The 23,162-nt window shown below is 34.8% G+C and overlaps 1 protein-coding gene across 1 annotated transcript; it reads right to left on the bottom strand.

The window, feature by feature from the left end:
- Nucleotides 1-1,634: 1,634 nt before the first annotated feature.
- LOC127755072 (S-formylglutathione hydrolase) lies at nucleotides 1,635-22,592 on the bottom strand. The gene is made up of 7 exons (XM_052280711.1): nucleotides 22,260-22,592; nucleotides 22,043-22,160; nucleotides 20,563-20,610; nucleotides 3,297-3,493; nucleotides 3,039-3,137; nucleotides 2,875-2,940; nucleotides 1,635-2,021 (listed from the first exon to the last, which is right to left on the bottom strand). The coding sequence occupies exons 1-7, from the start codon at nucleotides 22,425-22,427 to the stop codon at nucleotides 1,836-1,838; spliced, it is 882 nt and encodes a 293-aa protein (XP_052136671.1). The 5' UTR covers nucleotides 22,428-22,592; the 3' UTR covers nucleotides 1,635-1,835.
- Between the last annotated feature and the right edge of the window lie 570 nt (nucleotides 22,593-23,162).

Raw genomic sequence — 23,162 nt, 5'->3', positions numbered from 1 at the left:
AAAGAAAATAAAGATGTTTCCTCTTCAACATTTTCTCCTGATTTGATCCTCTCTGACCTCACTAACGCCATCACGTTGGCACATAGACAGCTTGACTGATTACTACTGTTTCCATTCCAAAATACTATAAGCACTTGAAGTATTTTAAATTTGAGCATAAATATAAGCGCTTTTAGTAATATTTAGAGTACTATTTATCCTATCAATCATCTAGCATTTGAATTTCTTTTCACCATACCCTAATTCTCTGCTAAACAAAACTATGGAGGGAGTATTGTGGCTTCAGTATGTACTATGTAATTTAATTTAATATTTTGACAAGCACTTTTCTATCGACAAATTTTGAAACACATACTGTACGATGTTATCCAAGCATGCAACAGGACAAATATTACCATATGGCAATCCATTCACCATAACATGACAAATTCAAAGATTACCCAGTTGTAGCAACGAGTGCACACCTTCCAGTGGTTGTGAGAGAGCAGAGCACCATGGTAGCCTGATTTATTAGCTCGGTCCCGGAGGAGCGTTGAATCAAATCTGGACGTACCTGGCTAAAGATTTCCCCTTTACGAGCACTATGTACGCATCATCATCGATGTGGTCGCGCGCGGCGCGCCGAATTGCGTTTCAGGCCCAGGACAGCGAAGGGGGCGGATAGTATAGTACCTACCCTAATCACACGCATGAAAACTGTACGCCGGTCTCACGCTGACCTAGTAGTGCTTAGGGCAGGCTGCGCCAACAGCGCTAATGCAGACGCATACGGTCACATTCTGGAATCATGTGAACCAACAATGTTCCAGTGATCATGTATCTTGAATCATACATTGTGAATCTTCTCTCGTTACAGAAATCGCAAAAGGAATATCTCTTTACCTCTCAGTATTGTATAATTTCTATCGTTCACCCTAAAAAAGAATAGGTTCCAACTCAAGTTTTATGTGAAAGCTTTCACCACTCTGCTGTGCTTGGGGTCACATTTGCTTATCAGAATTTTCTATTGCAATCACGCACGTGCATTGATGCAACGTTTTGTCTATGTAGAGCGCATCACATAGGAAAAAACGACGCATAGGAGAAAGGTCACCCGAGTTTTGTATTGAGCTAGGATTCTAGGCATTTCATTCAGCTCAGCTGTCGTAAGACTTGCTTCCAAGTTCCAACCAGCGACTGAAACCGACCCGGTTGGCATTATCGTCATGGCTGCAGCCGAGAGCCGATGGAGCTAAGCGAAAACAGATAATTGACGTCGACTACACAGTCCCTTTGCACAAGGAAACAATTGCATGTTGCATGCTACGACAGCAGCAAATTGCAAGTATCGCAACAAAAGACAGCAGCAAATTGTAAATATACTAGCAATACATACAAGAACAGCTAAAGACAACACAAAAGTGCGGTTTCAGGGGGAGAAAAGAATTGGTTTCAAAAGGGAGCAGCAAATTGATTCTGACGTGGGAAGACATCGACATATTAGGCCTACTAGATCTTCGTCTGGGCTACGAGCCTACCAATCATATGATTTGCTTACCTGTAGAAGTCTAGACGAGTTGATCCACATTTCTAAGCTTAACAAATCGTTCACCAGGGTCAACAAATCTACAGAGTAAAAGACAGCGAAGGCAGTATCAAGATCCAATTATACTGTACTTGAATAGCCTGCAAAACCAAATCATTCATCTTATATCCAGCTGGAGATACTGTTCGACTCAGGCTATCAAAGGCACCTGACATTGTCCGGGCTGAGAAATAATGCTAGGGCATAGTAAGTAGAAAGATTGAAAGCCTCCCCTGTCTCTCCATTGCTTCATTTACATGTGGCTTGGTAGTCAGGCACTCTTCAGAAATTGAGAGTGGTGAGCAATGTGATCATCAATGAATGTAGCAATAAAAAAGTAGGAGTGGTCGTATCCAGGTTGCATGCGGAGAGTCAAAGGAGCTCCCACAGCCTTGCACGCCTCCTCAAAGTTGCGAGGTAGAAGCTGCTGCTCTGCCAGAAATTTGTCATCCTCTCCCTGCTCAAGCTCACAAACCAGTGTAGAAAATAAGATATCTTACAGATGATGACTTCCTTTTTGCTTCATTTCATTGGAGTAGTTTAAGAAAACCATGTTAACAACCTAACACAAATTAGAAAATTTTGCAAACAGATGCACACTGGGGGGTATGAATGATAGCGAAAGGTCCTGAAAACTTATCAAAAATCAAGCCAATGCCTACTTATATTACGGTCCTGTACTTTCACCTTGTTCAATCAACACCTACTGATGCGTTATTCAATCTATTCAAACTGTTTTGTTGACATGACGAGGCAACAACTCACAATCCATGAGATATAATCTTTGTACAGTTATTGTGCCAACCTGGTGGAAAAAGGATGCTACGCTGATGGAACAGAAAGTATGTCAGATACAGCGATACTGCGTGAACATATGATAGACTCCTAACAAATCTAACCGTATTAAACGGTAGATGTTTACCACTTGAGGAGCTAACAGTTACACACCACAGAACTAAAATAGTTGCAACACGCCATGATGCAGTGCAAAAGAATTGGTTTCAGACTCTCGTATACTAGCACACATAAAATTGATAAATGCCTCCCTCTTATGAGTTATGATTAACCATCACTTGCTCATCATCGAAGGGGGAGACCAATTGAAGGTCAGAGGTAATTGTTCAACTTCAAATTACTGTTTATGCCTCCTACAAGTACTTGCATGACAATTGGCGATTAGTCCTATATGCAATAACTATATGCCAAAAAAAAAAAGTGGGTTAGCCATGTTCCAAAAACAGAATAAAAGAATGCAGGACCAATAATAAATGCAGGAGGCAGACCTGATTCAATTCATTGCCACGTCATACCTGGTCAATCAGAATAGGAGTTGAAATTTTGTTGCACTTCTTGATCAGGCAGGTTGCATCATATTCCTGCAGTTAGGTACAACAATGTGTGAGGGAGAGCGAGGCCACGAGGGTGAGGTGGAGGACTGAGCAAGAGAGAGATTTTCTCTCTACAGAGGAATTACCTCCCAATCTGATTTAGCTGGGCCCAAATAGTTTGAGAATGCTTTCTGACCCCAAGGGCAGTTGATTGGATTGACAACCGGAGAGAATGCAGACACCGACTGAAGAGAGACGACACAATAAAGCCAAGTGAGACGCAATGTGAAATGCCATAGTTGTCAATAACTGGGGAGATTTCTAAATTGTAGATTAACTTGAAAACACTTCATAGGTAGGACTTACTAGATGTGGATGTCTTAACAATGGCATAAAAAATGTACCTTGAATTTATCAGTGTTCTTCAAGTAGATTGTTAGTGCACCGTGCCCTCCCATTGAGTGCCCAAAAATAGATGCCCGTGAAGTGTTCAGCTGTTCAAAGTTGTCACTTAAAACTTTTGGAAGCTCCTTCACAACATAGTCATACATGCGCCAATTTTTCCACTTTTCATTTGTTGCATTCAAATAGAATCCAGCACCTACTCATTGATGGTTAAAATAGAAACAGTAAGCACATCCAACTATATTCACAGAAAGGAAAGTCCATTATCATGCTAAATGATTTCATTCATTGAATTCAAACAAAATCCAACATATACTTGACAATAGTTAAAATAGAAACAATGAGCACATACAACCATATTCAGATAGGAAATTGTATTGTGAACATGCTAAATGGATTTTATTTGTGGTATTCAAATAAAATCCAGCACTTATAATATTTTAAAACAGAAACACATCCAACCATATTCACAGACAGGAAAGCCCATTATTAACATGCTAGATAGAACTTCAAATGGTGCTCATATATTCTTCCAAAACGAACAGAATGTTCTACGAGAGAAAACCAGAGCTTCAAATTGCATTAAAACTACTGTCATTTCCAACTAGAAAAAACACTTGGCATAACTTCTTTACATACTCAAAACAGAAATCATATCAAGACTAAACATCATATATTCAATTATGCATCATCAAGATCATACATATCCACGCAATATTTCTAATTGGATTCCCCTCGAAAAAAATATTTCTAATTGGATCTATTAAATCCATAACTGCTATACTTAGGAGCATCATATATCAGCCATGACATTGAGTCTCAGAGGATGATATAAACACATCTTTGCTATGACAGTCGCGCTATTTTCTGGTTAAGTTCAGCCCATATTCAGATGCATTAATATAAAATGGAAATGAACAATCCTAGCACAGTACAGGGTGATTAAACTATTGTTTCCTCAGTGACTCATGCCACTCAACATCATCGTGCAAACACACTGTCTTTGAGCATGAAAGTGGAGTTTACCACCAATATATCTTGCAATCAAACAGACCATCATTTCACTATGCAACACAAATATTATGTCATAACAAGCTCATATGAAAATAGGCATACTAATAGAATTCAGACATGCATGTAAAGCTAATACTGATTTGGGTAGTTTTTGGTCCAGGGAGGAGCTCTTGTCCAAGTATTTGGTTTGAGCTAGTGCTGGACGAGATGTTCCAAGTTACCAAATATTCAAGAAGGATCCAGGACAATGTGGTCCTATGTGTGTGTGTGCGCGTGTGTTTTTTTTTGACAGAATTGAGCGATGAAATTGGATCACTGGCCACTTCCAAGCAAAGTGACCATCATCCTTGTGCAAGGCATGAAGGGCTAGGACAGCAACTTGTTAGTGATATACCCTAGACGCAATCGCATCGATGACGTATGACATGCCATGTTCATGTTGGGGATAAGATATCCTTGTTATAATTGGATTACATTGCCAGGAGATGGCTTGGCCTCTTTTAAGGCATTTTAAGCGATCCTACATGCAACACAAGGGACAATACCCAAGCGAACGCTAGTGAGAGGATAATCACACTTCCGTATCAAAATCCCAAAATATTTTTTAAAAAATATTATATGCCCACTGCTATCTCTTGAGTAGGCCTGTATTAAATACTAATTCCATGCTAGTATTGTCAGTTGACTAGCTAAAGCATGGTATTGGGGCCACGCAACATCCCTTGCTTAAATAGCAAAGACTTCAAAAAAAATGCTTTTGGAATAACTACTAATTTTCTATAAGTTGGCTCTCATCAATTTAGGAATATGATGCAACTTTAAAGGAGAAACAAACTTTGATGATGTTTGGTTCAACAGAAGATAAAATTAATGTAATTTGCTAATGTTTACTAAAGAATTGTAGTCGAAAACATTACACTGCTTGGTTGAGAGAATTGATATGGCATACCAGTTATGATCTGAGGCAAAGTCTGAGAAACTTGGATTTAGACAGATCTATTACCCAAACAATTCAATTCAGACAAAACAGATCTATCAGGAAAGCTACAGGAAAACAAGAAAAGGGATAGATACCAACAGCCCACAAAAACAGCTATTGTTGCAGTGACAGTTCGATCAAGAAATTCTAGAAAGAGACAACCATAAAATACACCATCAAGAGTACATCGGGGGCAAGAAAGAAACCAATCCATGGCTGCAACACTGAGTTCGCCATCGATTTGTGTCTGTATTGACAGCTCAGCCTAAGCATTGCCTCCCAGATCCAGACCATTAAGTGCATTAACTTCTGCGCTGTCACGCATGGGGGAGCCAGGAAACACTTGGAGAGAGCGATGGAGATGGAGAGTAATCGATCACTTAGACATAAGGGTAGGGTTGCAAAGAATAGGACAATGGTGGGATCAAGAGGAAGGAATGATGAAATCTTGGGATCATGAAGCCACACCCAATTATCCTTGTCATTGCAGGGATGAAATGTTGACCGTTTTGAGAGTTGAGAGACCTGTAGTTGAGGGACCACAATCAGACCAAGGCAAATAGTTCAGGAGCCAAATGTGGAGATTTTCCCCTAATTTGTGGGAACATACATTTGAGTTCCAAATTTAACCTCAAGTTTTTAATTGAAAATATATTATAACCTTGATAATCAGGTTTTACTTGAAAATAAAATGCAAGTATTCTTAGAGTCCAACAGTGTTACATGTATAGGGATACTTTAAAAAATAGGATTTGGGGGATACTTCTAATATATATTAAATTTATTCATTTACAAAACTTAATTACAATGGTCATAATCTTATCAATCCCCATGCAGCAAAAGAACTACTAACCTGGCAATCAAAATCAGTAAGTTTCATGCACAGAACATTGTGTACAAAAATCTCACTGTCAGCCTATCTACTCATGCCGAAGAGAGTCCGCCATATCTACTCGTTCCTTATGTTAGCTGCATCTACATTGCATAAAGTCAACTTTATGTAGAGCACATTATGTCACACTAACCTCATGCCACCGTACCTACTTTTCCTTTATGTTAGCTGCATCCACATTGCATAAGGTCAACGTTATGTAGTAAATAATAAGTCACCATTAGAGTCACCAACTGACTACACTATATGAACAGGACAAATCGCGAAGTGAATCCACCATATAAATGTAGCACAAATTCAGTCAAACACTAGCCTCATGAGTCATGACACACTCATGCTATGTTGCTATTCGATAGATTAAATTTCAGATTATAGTTCAGAATACCAGGCTGATAGAAAGGCAAAATCTATATTTCATAAATAGCATATAACAAGGCTACATGCATTATTTCACGTGGGCAACGCGAGCAATAGCATGGGCATCTACAAAAAACACATCATTTCACAGGCTACATCGTTTCACTGCTTTACGGCGTGAGATGTTGAACAAAGAAAATTGCAGCTTCAACATCTCACGCCGCATTGTAATGGGTCATCCGGTATGGTACGTTCAGTTGCCCATTTTGGCATTGGAGCATCACTAATATTTCAGCGTGCTAGAAAGTCCGATCATTCAGACAATGGCAACCTTCCTGGCAAGAGGGGAAAGCACCTCGCTCTAGAGTACCCGCGAACCGGTGAACCTTTCATAGATACATGCGCTAGAGCTTGCATTGCCTAGTCCATGTAGCCTTATTATCTACTATCTAGAAATATGGATTTTTCTGTTGACCCGATATTGTGAACTCTAATGTGAAATTTAATCAATCACTTAGACGTTTGGCATGAGTTCAATCCGCCCATCCAGATTTCGACCACTCCAACATCAAGGCCTTCCATCAACTAAAGCTCCGGTAGAGACAAAACTCATTGAAAATTTTGGCCCCTAGTTCCCGAGGAATTTCTCGACCTTTGAGCATATGATGAGGAAAACACAGGTGATAAATGATGTGTTAGTAAACAGATATACATGTGGCAATTTTCATTCGCTACTTTGTTGTTTACTCGATGTGGAGCACCGCAAGCCATTCCCGCGGTGAAGCTCAGTTAGCAAACACACTTCACCAATGTAAATGCGGTAGTGGGGATTGAATTGAAATTGAAGCATAACCTTCAAGTGCAGTAGTTGGGATTTAAAGGTAGAAGATGAAAGGTTTGGCAAGCCGATAGCAAGAGAGTATGCAAAGCTCAACTCTAGTTGGATCCCAAGGCAGGTGCAAATCTTGACATTGCTCATGGTTGAAATGTTGTCCAAGATTGCATAAGAATACCTTGATTGTGTTGTATTGTCCAAACTACTTCCATTCAGAGAGCAAACCAAACTGCACTTGCTAAATAAAAATGTGTGTCCAAGTGAGGTAGTACTAAGCCTAAGAACTAGTCTGTGATTTCCTTCAATAGATGTTTTTATTTCCCAGCAATCTTCAAAGCATAAAACATGCAGCAAAATAGCAGCTGCATGACAAGCATTACATGAACAAATAGCTTGCATTATCGTAACAAGGTTCACGAAGAACTAAAAAAGGGAACACTGACATTTGAAAAAAGTAAAATATAGGTGTCAAGTACAAATTTTTGGATAAAAGGAAGCACTATTTTATACAGAAATACCAATTTAGAGTTCAGAAACCAGAATGAAATTCTCAAGCAAGAAACCAAGACAATGTTTTCCTCAAAAGAAAACAATAGTTTTGGGAAGGAATCAAAATACAAATTAAATTGTTATATGCATGAAATTGACTTTTCCATTTATCGAGCACCAAAATTCAGAAAAGCAATTATAGATACCAAACTGCTTCCAAATCAAAATAAAATTGATGAAAATGATACATATTTTTTTGTAATACAACAAACAAGATAAAAGCTTTAGAAAAATAGATTTGTGAAACACGATAAAACACTAGAACAGTCTGGACCTACCAAATAGAAGTGTTAAATATGAAATTAAGATGTTTTCAACAAAACAAAACACTATATTTCAAAAAAAATATATTAGAGGATAGCAAGTTAAAGTCAAGAATCCAATGAGAAATGTCGGGCAAGAAGCCATGAGAATCTTATTTTGGGTACTATGAATCAAAATAACAAATTAAATTGTTCAAAACAAAATTGGGTTTCTTTATTTCAATAAATGGGAATACCAAATTTCAGAAAACCAATTATAAGTACCAAATTGAAAAGCTTTAGACAATGTTTTTCTCCATAAACAAAAACATGATTCTGAAAAACCAAATAAAAACTCTTGGAAAACCCATTAGAATTAGAGGTACAAAGTGAAAGCTTTAGACTCCACGAATAGAAGCGTTAAAACATTAAAAACGAGAATACTAACGAAGGACACAAAACGAAACATCAAACTCCAAAAATCTAATAGTAAGTACAATGATAAAAGATTTAGAATCCGAGTAGAAGCACCATGCATGAAACAAAGAGAATGTTCCATTGATAAAAGGAAACAACATCAAATTCCAAAATTCAAGTTCAAGCTAAAGACTTCAGAATATAAATGGAAGCATGAAACCAAGGCAATATTTTTTTTTAGATAAAAGCATAGACCATCTTTTAGAAAATCAATAGTAAGTACCAAGTAAAAGAACTAAAAACTAAATACAAATGTCCTACGGGGAAACCAAAATAATGTATTTATAAAAACAAACACCAAATTTAGGAAAACCAATTATAAATACTACATTTAAAAGCTTCAGAGAACGTTTTTCTCCATAATAAGAAACACGATTTGAAAAACAACTAGAAACATTCTTTTTGGAAAACAAAACTTCTAGAAAACAAATTAAAATCAGAAGTAGCAAGTCATAGCTTTTAGAATCCACGAATAGAAGCGTCAAAGAACTAAAAATGAGAATACATCTTTGATATAAGCAAAAACCACATTTCACAAAACCAAAATTAGAACCAAATTGAAGATGTAGAAGGATAAGCATGGTATTTACAAAAAAAATAAACCAAAAGGATGTGAAAAAACAAACAAGAAACTTCTTTTTGCAAAATAATACAACTTTTAGAAAACCAACTAGAATTAGAAGTACCAAGTGAAAGCTTCAGAACCCACGAATAAAAGCGTCAAATTATTAAAAAGATAATAGTTTTTAATACAAACACCCACATTTCAAAAAACAAAGGATAAGCCAACAAAATTCATACAACGGAAACACAAAACTGCAAAAATCCAAAAGTAAGTACAGTGATAGAAGATTTAGAATCCTAGAAGATAACCAAGAGAATGTTTTTTTCATAAAAGGGACTTCCAAATTCCAAAAAAAAAAAACAAATTATAAGTTCAAGCTAAAAGCTTTTAGAATCCAAATAGATGCATGAACCCAAGGCAATGTTAAAAAAAGGATAAACCACCTTTAAGAAAACCAATAGTAAGTACCAAGTTAAAGATTTAGATTATAAATACAAATGCAAGTCGGCGACAAAAACAATGCTTTCTTTTTTTACAAAAGCAAACATCAAATTTAGGAAAACCATTTAGAACGTTTTCTCCATAAAAGGAAAACACGATTTTGAGAAATTAACTACAATCATTTTATTTGCAAAATAAAACAACTTTCAGAAAAACCAATTAGAATTAGAAGTACACATGAAAGCTTTAGAATCCAAGAATAGAAGCGGCAAAGCACTAAGTTTTTTATAGAACCAAGCACGACATTTAAAAACCAAAAAAGAACATAAGGATCTAGAACAATCATGATGGTACTGACAAGGAAGGAAACAAAAGAAGTTCATTAAACAAAACCCCAGACTCCGTAAACGCATAAGTATGATGTTAAAAGATTTAGAATCCTAGTAGAAGCACCAAGCACGAAACCAAGAGATTGTTTTTATCGATAAAGGGAACATCAAATTTCTAAACATAGATAATAAGTATAAGCTAAAAGCTATAGAATCAAAACAAGAGCAAGAAACCAAAGCAATGTTTCCTTACGATAATTTGATAGACCACCTTTAAGAAAACCAACAATTAGTAGCCTAAGAATCCAAATACAAATGCCAAGGAACCCAAAACAATGTATTTTTGTGAAAGCAAACAACATGTTCAGGAAAAGCAATAATTGGTACCAAATTGAAAAGATCTAGAGAACATTTTTCTCCATAAAAGAAACAATTTTATATAACTTTTGGAAACTTCTGCAAAACGAAACAACTTTTGGAAAACCAATTAGACTTCGAAGAACAAAGTGAAAGCTTCAGAATCCATGACTTGAAGTCTCAAAACAATAAAAACGACAGTACTTCTGCAATAGAGACAAACACCACATTTGACAAAACAAAAATAAGTACCAAATTGAAAATTTTGAAAATCATAATGGCAATGACAAGAATGAAAACAAAAAGATCATAGAATCAAACATCAAACCGCATAAATTCAACAATGAGTATCGTGTCAAAAGATTTAGAATTCCAGAAGTACCAAGCACGAAACCAAGAGAACGTTTTTTTTTTCAATAGAAGGTACACCAAATTCAAGAAAAAGCAAATTATGTGTTCAATCTAAAAGCTTTAGATCCCAAACAGAAGCAAGAAACCAAGGTAATGTTTTTTTTTTTTTGCATAAAACGATAGACCGTCTTTTGGAAAACCGATAGTAAGACCAAGTTCAAGATTAAGAATCCAAATACAAATGTCAAACAGGGAAACCAAAATATTTTTTTGTTGCAAAAGCAAACACAAACTTGGGAAAACAAATTATAAGTACCTAATTGAAAAGCTTTAGAGAATCTTTTTTCTCCATACAAGGGAACACGATTTTGAAAGAAGAACTAGAAACATTCTTTTTTTGCAAAACAGAAGAACTTCTGAAAATCCTATTAGAATGAGAAGTACCATGAGAAAGCTTTACAATCCACAAATTGAAGCGCCAAAGCATTGAAAACGAGAATACTTTTTTTTATAGAAAACCAAACTAAGAATCAAGATGGCATTGACGAAAGAAAACGAAACACCAAACTCCATAACTCCAACAGTAAGTACCGTGAAAAAAAAATTACCAAAATGTTTTTTGATAAAAGGAAACACCAAATTTCAAATAACAAGGAATTATTAAGTTCAAGCTCAGAAGCATTAGTATCCAAATAAAAGCATGAAACCAAGGCAATGCTTTTCTTATAAAATGATAGGCCATCTTTTAGAAAACAAAGAGTATGTACCATGTTAAAGATTTAGAAACAATTATGTTCTTCAAAGAAAATCAAACACCAAATTCAGGAAAAGTACAAAATTGAAAAGCTTTTACATATTTTTTCTCCTTTTAAGGAAACAAGACTTACAAAAACTAACTACAAACTTTTTTTACAAAACAAAATAACTTCTAAATCTACAAATCGGGAGCCAAAGCATTAAAAAACAGAGTATTTTTAATAGAAAGCAATAACCATATTTCACAAAACCAAAACAAGTACGCAATTGAAGATCTACAATGCGATGGCAATGAAAAAGGAAAAACGATTTTGAAGAACAAACTAGAAGCATTTTTCCGGAAAAAAAATTAAACTACTAGCGAGTAACCAATGAGAATTAGAAGTACCAAGTGAAAGCTTTTGAATCCACGAATAGAAACGCCAAAGGATTAAAAAGGAGAATACTTAAGTAAAGCTTTAGAATACAACTAGAAGCATCAAGTAGGAAAACAAGAAAATGGAACACCAACCACCATGTAACCAAGAAAAAAATCATTATAATTAGAAAATTACCAAGTAAAGCTTTAGAATACAACTAGAAGCGTTAAGTAGGAAAACAAGAGAATGGAACACCAACCACCATGTAACCAAGAAAAAAATCATTATAGAATCCAATTAGAAAACAAGATAAAAGCTTTCGAACAATAGATTTGTGAAGCAAGATAAAGGTTAAATATGAAACAAAAGATGTTTTCAATAAAACAAAACACTATTTAAAAAAACAATTAGAGAATACCAAGTTAAAGTTAAGAATCCATTAAGAAATGTCAAGCGAGAAGCCATGAGAATCTTTTTTGGGTAATACGAATCAAAATAACAAATTAAATTATTACAAACAAAATTGGGCTTCTTTGTTTCAATAAATGGGAACACTTTTAGAAAACCAATTATAAGTACCAAATTGAAAAGCTTTAGATAATGTTTTTCTCCATAAAGAGAAACATGATTCTGAAAAACGAAATAGAAACATATTTTTGCAAAATGAAACAACTGTTGAAGAACCAATTAGAGTTGAGGTACAAAGTGAAAGCTTTAGAATCCACGAATAGAAGTGTTAAAACAAAACGAAACATCAAACTCCAAAAATCTAATAGTAAGTTTGATGATGAAAGATATAGAATCCGAGTAGAAGCACCATGCATGAAACAAAGAGAATGTTTTATTGATGAAGGGAAACAACATCAAATTCCAAAATATGAATTATAAGTTGAAACTAAAACTTCAGAATATAAATGGAAGCATGAAACCAAGGCAATACTTTTTTTTTACATCAAAGCATAGAAAACCCAATAGTACGTACTACCTCCGTCCCAAAATAAGTGCAGCCTTGAGTTTCCGCGCTCAACTTTGATCGTCCGTCTTATTTGAAATTTTTTTATAATTAGCATTTTTGTTGTTATGAGATAATAAAACATGAATAGTACTTTACTCGTGACTTATGTTTTTAATTTTTTCAAAAAATTTTCAAATAAGACGAACGGTCAAAGTTGGGCGCGGAAAATCATGGCTGCACTTATTTTGGGACGGAGGTAGTACCAAGTAAAGGAATTAAAATCTAAATACAAATGTCATACAACGAAACCAAAATAATGCCTTTACAACAACAAACACCAAATTGAAAAGCTTTAGAGAACATTTTTCTCCATAGTAAGAAACATGATTTTAAAAACTAGAAACCTTTTTTTAAAAAAAAACAGAACTACTTCTAGAAAACAAATTAGATTCAGAAGTAGCAAGTAATAGCTTTTAGAATCCACGAATAGAAGCCTCAAAGAACTAAAAGTGAGAATACTTTTTTGATAGAAGCAAACACCACATTTCACAAAACCTAAGTTAGAACCAAATTGAAGATGTAGAAGGATCAAAATGCTATTTACAAGAAAGAAACCAAAAGGAGGTCAAAACACAGAACACCTACGGCATAAAACCAATAACGAGATTTACAATCCCAGAAGAAGCACCAAGCATAAAAACAAAGTGTTTTTTCGATAAAAGGTAACAAGTTCCAAAAAATGAATTATAAGTTCAAGCTAAAAGCTTTAGAAAAAAAATAGAAGAATGAAACCAAGGCAATATATATTTTCACGATAAAAAATAGACCACCTTTTAGAAAACTAATAGCAAGTACCAAGTTGATTTAGAGTTAATACAAATGCAAGCAGGGCAACCAAAATAATGTTTTTTTATAAAAGCAAATAAATTATTAGTACCAAATTGAAAAGCTTTGGAGAATGTGTTTCTGCATAAAAGAAAACACGATTTTGAAAACCAAACTAGAATTTATTTTTTTTGAAAAATAGTACAAGTTTTCGAAAACCAATTAGAATTAGAAGTACCAAGTATATAAGCTTTAGAATCCAAGAATAAAAGAGTCGAAGCATTAAAAAGAGAATAGTTTTTAATACAAACACCCACATTTCACAAAACAAAAGGGTAAGCCAAAAAAACTAATACAACTGAACACAAAACTCCATAAATCTAAAAGTAAGTACCGTGATAGAAGATTTCCATAAAAGGGACCTCAAAATCAAAAAAAAAAAAACAAATTATAAGTTCAATCTAAAAGCTTTTAGAATCCAAATAGATGCATGAACCCAAGGCAATGTAAAAAAATAAAGGATAAACCACCTTTAAGAAAACCAATAGTAAGTACCAAGTTAAAGATTTAGATTATAAATACAAATGCAAGTCGGCGACAAAAACAATGTTTTCTTTTTTTACAAAAGCAAACATCAAATTTAGGAAAACCATTTAGAATGTTTTCTCCATAAAAGGAAAAAACGATTTTTATAGAAAACCAAACTAAGAATCAAGATGGCATTGACGAAAGAAAACGAAACACCGAACTCCATAACTCCAATAGTAAGTACCGTGATTAAAAAATAAAATTATCAAAATGTTTTTTGATAAAAGGAAACACCAAATTTCAAATAACAAGGAATTTTAAGTTCAAGCTCAGAAGCATTAGAATCCAAATAAAAGCATGAAACCAAGGCAATGCTTTTCTTATAAAATGATAGGCCATCTTTTAGAAAACAAAGAGTATGTACCAAGTTAAAGATTTAGAACCAAATATGCTCCTCAAAGAAAAGCAAACACCAAATTCAGGAAAAGTACAAAATTGAAAAGCTTTTACATATTTTTTTTCTCCATATAAGGAAACAAGACTTTGAAAAACTAACTACAAACTTTTTTTACAAAGCAAAATAACTTCTGATCTACAAATTAAGAGCCAAAGCGTTAAAAAATAGAGTATTTTTAACAGAAAGCAATAACCATATTTCACAAAACCAAAACAAATACCCAATTCAAGATCCACAACAAGATGGCGATGAAAAGGAAAAACAATTTTGAAGAACAAACTAGAAACATTTTTTCGCAAAAAAAGTGTACTATAGAGTAACCAATGAGAATTAGAAGTACAAAGTGAAAGCTTTTGAATCCACGAACAGAAGCGCCAAAGCATTAAAAAGGAGAATACTTTTCGACATGAACAAACACCACATTTCATAAAACCAAAATAAAAATGCACCACCTTTCAAAAAACAAATAGTAAGTACCAACTTAAAGATTTGAAATAGAATTGTCAAGCACAACAAGAGAATGTTTTTTTCAACGCAAGGGAACACCAATTTACGGAAAACCAAAAGTAAGTGCCAAGGTAAAGATTTAGAATCCACACAAGTGTCAATCAAGAAACTAAGAGATCCACATAGAAGTGTCAATCAAGAAACAAGAGAATGTCTTCCAGGTAAAATAAAACACCAATAAAAATATATACAATCCAAGAAGCGCAAAGCACAAAACCAAGAGAATGTTTTTTCGATAAAAGGTAATTTTAAATTCCAAAAAAAAATTAAATATAAGTTCAAGCTAAAACCAAGATAATGTTTTTCTGCATGAAAGATAACACGTTTGAAAAAACGAACAAGAGAATTTTTTTTTTTTTGCGAAATAATACAACTTTAAGAAAACCAATTAGAATTAGAAGTACCAAGTGAAAGCTTTAGAATTCAAGAATAAAAGCGTCGAAGCATTAAAAAGAGGATAGTTTTTAATACACCCACATTTCACAAAAGAAAAGGTTAAGCCGAAAAATATCATACAATTGAACCCAAAACTCCAAATTCCAAAAGTAAGTACCGTGGTAGAAGATTTCCGTACAAGGGACCTCAAAATCCAAAAAAAAAAAAACAAATTATAAGTTCAAGCTAAAAGCTTTTGGAATCCAAATAGAAGCATGAACCCAAGGCAATGTTTTAAAAAAAAAGGGATAAACCACCTTTAAGAAAAATCAATAGCAAGTACCAAGTTTAAGATTTAGAATCCAAATACAAATGCAACTTGGCAACAAAATTTTTTTTTACAAAAGCAAACATCAAATTTAGGAAAACCATTTAGAATGTTTCCAACATAAAAGGAAAACACGATTTTGAGAAATGAACTACAATTATTTTATTTGCTAAATAAAACAGCTTTCAAAAAAAACAAATAGAATTAGAAGTACACATGAAAGCTTTAGAATCCAAGAATAGAATCGTCAAAGCACCGAAAACGAGAATACTTTTTGATAGAACCAAGTACCACATTTAAAAACCAAAAAGGAACAAATTAAAGATCTAGAAGAATCACGATGGTACTGACAAGGAAGGAACCAAAAAAGTTCATTAAACAATACACCAAACTCCATAAACCCAATAATAAGTATGATGTCAAAAGATATATATCCTGGAAGAAGCACCAAGCACGAAACCAAGATATTGTTCTTCATCAATAAAGAAACATCAAATTCTAAAAAAGAACAAATTATAAGTCTAAACTAAAAGCTATAGAATCAGAATAGAGCAAGAAACCAAAGCAATGTTTCCTTGCAATAAATTGATAGACTACCTTTAAGAAACCAACAGCAAGTAGCTTAAGAATCCAAATACAAATGCCAAGGAAACCAAAATAATGTATTTTTTAAAAGCAAACAACATATTCAGGAAAAGCGATAATAGGTGCCAAATTGAAAAGATTTACAGAACATTTTTCTCCATAGAAGGAAACACGATTTTAAGAAAACTAGAAAAAATTCTGATTTGCAAAACGAAACAACTTTTGGAAAACCTATTAGAGCTCGAACTTGAGAAACAACAAATAGAAGTGTCAAAGCATTAAAAACGAGAATACTTTTGTGATAGAAACAAACACAACATTTGATAAAACAAAAGTAAGTACCAAATTGAAAATTTAGAAAAACCAAAATGACAATGACAAGAATGAAAACAAAACGATCATAGAAAGGAACATCAAATCGCATAAATTCAACAATGAGTATCGTGTCAAAAGATTTAGAATTCCAGGAGTACCAAGCATGAAACCAAGAAAATGTTTCTTTTTTTTCGATAGAAGGTACACCAAATTCTAGAAAAAACGAATTGTATGTTCAAGCTAAAAGCTTTAGATCCCAAATAGAAGCAAGAAACCAAGGTAATGTTTTTACTTTTGGATAAAACAAGACACAATCTTTCGGAAAACCAATAGTAAGACTAAGTTCAAGATTAAGAACCCAAATACAAATGTCAAACAGGGAAACCAAAATAATTTCTTCTTGCAAAAGCAAACATAAACTAAGGAAAACTAATTATAAGTACCAAATTGAAAAGCTTTAGAGAATCTTTTTTCTCAATACAAGGTAACACGATTTTGAAAAAAGAACTAGAAACATTCTTCTTTGCAAAACAGAAGAACTTATGAAAATCCTATTAGAATTAGAAGTGCAACGAAAAAGCTTAACAATCCACAAAGCGCCAAAGCATTTAAAACGAGAATATTGTTTTACTAGAAAACAAACATCGTATTTTACAAAAACCAAACTAAGGAAATTTTGAAGATGTAGAAGAATCAAGATGGCATTGACAAGAAATTAAATTAAACACCAAACTCCATAACTCCAATAATAAGTATTGTGATAAAAATATCAAAATATTTTTTGATAAAAGGCAACACCCAATTCCAAATAACAAGGAATTATAAGGTCAAGCTCAAAAGCATTACAATCCAAAAAAAAGCATGAAACCAAGGCAATGCTTTTCTTATAAAATGATAGGCCACCTCTTAGAAAACAAAGAGTATGTACCAAGTTAAAGATTTGGAACTAATTATGTTCTTCAAAGAAAAGCAAACACCAAATTCAGGAAAAGTACAAGATTGAAAAGCTTTTACATTGTTTTTCTCCATAGAAGGAAACATGACTTTGAAGAACTACCTACAAACATTTTTTACAAAGCAAAATAACTTCTGAATCTACAAATAGAGAGCCAAAGCATTAAAAATAGAGTATTTTTAATAGAAAGCAAAAAACCATATTTTCGCAAGGCGATGAAAAGGAAAAACGATTTTGAAGAACGAACTAGAAACATTTTTTCACAAAAAAAAACTATTAGCAAGTAACCAATGAGAATTAGAAGTAAAGTGAAAACTTTAGAATCCATGAATAGATGCGCCAAAGCATTAAAAAGGAGTATACTTTCTAGATAGAAACAAACACCACATTTCATAAAACCAAAATAAAAATACACCACCTTTTAGAAAACAAATAGTAAGTACCAACTTCAAGATTTGAAATAGAATTGTCAAGCACAACAACAAAAGAATGTTTTTACGACGCAAGGGAACACCAACTAACAAAAAACCAAAAGTAAGTGCCAAGGTAAAGATTTAGAATCCACATAGAAGTGTCAATCAAGAATCTAAGAGAATTTCTCTTAGTTAAAATAGAACACCAAACTTAGAAACGAATCAGAAATACCATATAAGAATTTTTTTTTTTTGATAAAAGGAAACACCAAATTTTGGAATCCGTAAGTACCAAACATAATAGTTAAATTTATAGTAAATGTAAAGCACGAAGAACACAATAGAGATATTTATTCGGTAAACAGCCACCAAATTACCCAAAGCCAAATAAAATAAACCTGTGATAAAAGGAAACACCATCTTGTGGAAAATAGATTGGTACCAAGCAAGTTTTAGAATCCAAATAAAGGTGTCAAATGCTAAATCAATAAATGCTTTTGTGACAAAGGATGAAATCCAAAAGTAAGTGCCTAAGTAAAGATTTAGAATCCAAATGTAAGTGACAATCAAGAAACGAGAATGTTTTTTAGGTGAAAAACAAATTAGACAACCAAATCAAAGTGTCTCGAACAAAATTGGTTTTCTTTCTTTCAATTAAAGGAAACAACTACTTTCAGAAAACCAATTGTAAGTACCAACATAGAGCTCTACAAACAAAATGAAAGTATCAACATGAAAACTATATGTTCCGTTTATAAAACAAACCAAATTTATTTTTAAAAAAATAGAATAAGAAATCAAAACTTTTGAATATAATCAATTCAACAAATGGGAATACCAAATTTTAGGGAAAAAAATATAAGTACCAATATAAAGTTTTAGAATCCAAATAACATCATCGAGCATGAAAACAAGATATGTCGTTTAAAAAATAAGAATTACTAAAGTAAAGCTTTAGAATACAACTATAAGCGTTAAGCAGGAAAACAAGAAAATGGAACACCACCACCATGTAACCAAGAAAAAAAATCATTAAGCGGTGCCAAGAGATGTTTTTACAAGATGAATCCAATTTATTGCAAAACCGATCACAAATGCCAACTTGAAGCTCTAGATAGAAATGTCAATCAAGAAGCCAAGAAAATGTTCTTTAACACGAATCACTATTTTTTGATAAAAATCATAATAGCAAATTAAAGTGTCGCACATAAAATTGGGTTTCTTTGTTTTAATAAAAGGGAACATCCTGTTTCAAAAAAAATTATAAGTATACCAAACAAAAATAGAAATGTCAACCATGAAACAAGTAGATTCTTTTATGAAATGAACCCCAATTTTTGCAAAACAAATGATAAATACCAAATTAAAGCTTCAGGTTACAAATAGAAGCATCAAGCAAGAAGCATAAATAAAAAGGAATCACCAATTTTAGAAGAACAAATTAGAAGTAGCAAACTGAACGAGTAGAATCCAAATAAAAGTATCAAATACAATATCGTTTTTTTAAAGGAAGTTTAACACTATTTTTCAAACAACCAATTAGAGAGCATCAAATCAAAGTTTAGAATTCAAACAGAATTGTCAACCAAGAAACCAAGAAACGTTTTTTCAATAAAAAGGAACACCAGTTTTGGAGAGCAAATCAGAACACTTAATTAGTGTCACACACTAGACTGAATTGTTTTGTTTAGATAAAAAAAGGAGCATCAAATTTCATAATACCAATTATATGTATCAAACATATGTTTCAGATTCCAAATGAAAGGGTTATGCATGAAACCAAGAGATATTTTATAAAAAGAGCCCCTATGTTTGGACCAATCAGAAATACCAAAGTTTAGTATTCAAATACAAATAGAACCATCAAGCAAGAAACAAAATAATGTTTTATCAGTAAAAGGGAACATCACTTTCAGACAACCAATTTAGTAACCGAAATATGTGTGAAATACAAAATCAGGAAATGTTTTGCGATAAAGGAGAACATTAATTTTTGGAAAGCCAAGAGAACGTTTATTCCAGTCAAAGAAAACCATTTTTTCAGAAAACCAATCATAAATACCAAATTTGCTGGTCATTTTTACACGTTACATTTCCATTCGTAATAATGTAAAGGTTATCAGAAATGATAAAAAGAAATACAAGACATTTATTTTTTAGGGGAATATGTCCAACAATATTCCGTATCATATTAATTGTTTACTAGAATAATGCATTATTTATGTTTATAGATTTTCAGCAGAGCATACTGCTGTACATGACCATTATGTGTATAGATTTTCAGCAGAGCATACTACTGCACATAACCAGCAATGAATAACAAAAAAATGGACGGTTTGCTAGGCATATCTTACAGATTTAGGACAACAGATGAATGTTTTCTAGGACATGAATCATCTAAACAAAGCCAACAAAGAGAGAGTCCATTGTTTATGGCAAAGAAAGGCCATGCAACATGTTGTTATATGGTATAGAATGCGAAGAGCACAACAATTGAATATTGTAGATTAAATCCTTACCAACACCAAAATCCCAACTGTCTGCCTCTCCCTCTATATTAAGCCCACCTGCATGAAGAAAGGAACAGAGCAATAAGAGAAGGAACTGAACTGAATTAGCAAATATGAAAAGGATAATAGCTGCTCAAATCACATTAGAGCATACACAAATTATTTGTGAGTACAAAGGAGGTGTCAGAACTTTACAATCAAAGCAAAATGTTACCAAAGCTATTCCTAACTCCAAACCAGGTAGACTGAACCGACATTTATATATATAGAACCACATCCAAAGCAAGAAAGAAATAATTCATAGATAGATGTCCTTGCCAAGAGGGGGATCTTTTTTTCCCTTGCCATTAAAGTTGATAACATCAACTGACACATTAAATCCAACTAAATATCTACAATGGATGCGATGTATCCAAGCTCCATAAACCAGAAGCACTGAGTGCTGGACTGCTGGTACATGGCTACATAAAGGTCATTTAACCTCCTTTAGGAATAACATTGTCAAATATTTATTATGTACAGCAGAACTATTAAAGTACAACAATCATCGTAGAAGACAATATAAATGCTTCCATGTAGTAGAAAACATCTCCAGTACAAACATAAATCAGCACAATACAATAAGTCATGGATACACAGATAGGCACACGCTCACACATACAAACAAAATAGATCACAAAAATAAAAGACAATAAACTGCAGCAAAGTACTAAAGAATTGTAATGCTTAGCATATGGTCAAGGGCAACAGGGAAATCATATTGCGTGAGTGGCATAATATCATGATCATCACATGTCAAAACACTGCTGCAGTGACAGACCCAACCACGTGATTTACTACTGATTGTTTTAGCATCATGTATGATCACATGCTGTGAAGCCATCTACATAGGAATCAGTGTTCAGAAAACATGAGTCTAACCCTAAACAATAAATAAAGAACACAAGAATGGTTATGCAATGCTGCCATGGAGACCCCCTGCTCCCTACAGTAGCGATCCTGCTGTGTAAAATACAATGCACATGAGTGCATCAGTATACTCTGATCCTTTTCGCTGTACTAATTGACAGTGAGCAAACTAAATGAAATCTAGCAGCAGCCATCTGATAAAACTAACAGCAGTTAGCTTGTGACCCTAAAATCCTTATCAATGGTACTCAATGGTTTATGCGCCGCCTCCATGGAGGCTCCGAATCCCTACTGTGTAAAATACAATGCACAATGAATGCATCAATATACTCTGGTCCCTTTCGGCTTTCCTAATAGACAATGAGCGAATTCGAACAAACATAGCAGCAGCACTGATACAAACTAACAGCAATCTGATACAAAATCTCTCTCAAGGGGTACTCCAGTAGCTCAAAGCGTAATCCAGCAAATTCTCGCCAAACAATCAAAATTCCCCCCAAACAAGTCTCCTGAATTCCACTCCGGAACGCATAAACCCTAGAAATTGTACGCGACGGGAGGGGGATCAGGTCTCACATACGTGGGGAGGTGTCGGGGGCGACGAGGGCGATGCCGTGGGCGGCGGCGGCGCGCTGCGCGCCGGCCTTGGTGACGAAGTTCTCGTCGTTGCACGTGAGGCCGGAGAGCCAGTACAGCACCTGCGCACAACCACGCGGTAGCATGCGAAACCCCTCATCAGATCTCGAGGCGGAGGAGGAGACGAGGCGGAGGAGGAGACGAGGCGGAGGAGCACTTACGGGGAGGTCGGATGCCGGCGACGGCGGGAGGAAGACGGAGAAGGTCATGGGGCAGCCGAGCGTGGCGCTGTGGTGGCGGAAGCGGAGGTTGTGGCCGCCGAACATTTTGGTCCTGCTCATCTGCTCCAGCGCCGCGACAGGTGGGGGAGAGGGCGCCGCCGCCGCCATCACGCCGATCCGCGCGCTCGCCTTCGCCGGAGCGGGAGGAAGGGGAGGGGGAGAGCAGTGTGGAAGTGGAAGTGGAGGAGGGGACGAGTGGTGGCCTTGGTGGGGTTTGGGACCGAAGAGGTTTCGAGAAGAAGGGTGGGGTGGTTGCCTGCGCGGCTGCGCCTGGGCCTTGTTGGGTGGGTGGCGGTGTAGATGAGCTCTTATAGGAGACGGGAGGAAATATCCAACTCCGACTCGGACTCCGACTCTCCGTTTGTGCTTTTCTTGGGCCGCCCGGAAGCCCAGAACCAGAAGCCGTTGAGGCAGTCCAATTAATGAAACAAGTCCACTTTAAGTCCATTTTTAACTCCCTAACGTATAGCTCTAATTTAATTCGTATCCCTGAAATATGATACCAAATATCTTGACCCTAAATATTAAAATCGGTTTAATTTTGACTCCTTTAGTGGTTTTAGAGGACGGTTTCGCTAATGTGATGCTTTGACCTGATCTATCCCGCTAAGTCATCTCATAGGCCCCACGAGATGACTTAGCGAGATACAACAGGTCAAAGTGGAACGTCAACGACGCTACCCTCCAATACTACTAAGAGAGCCAAATTACAATGGCTTTAATAGTTGGGGGTCGAGATATTCGGTATTTGTGGTTTAGCGATATGAATTAGAAGAGCTATATTTAAGGGAGTTAAAGTGAACTTAGGGGGTGTTTAGATCCAAGAGTATAAAGTTTTGGCGT

This window comes from Oryza glaberrima, chromosome 1 (genome assembly GCF_000147395.1).
Source record: "Oryza glaberrima chromosome 1, OglaRS2, whole genome shotgun sequence".
Classification (NCBI taxonomy): domain Eukaryota; kingdom Viridiplantae; phylum Streptophyta; class Magnoliopsida; order Poales; family Poaceae; genus Oryza; species Oryza glaberrima.
Note: the sequence above shows the minus strand (reverse complement) of the source record. Positions and strands in the feature narration are given on the sequence as shown.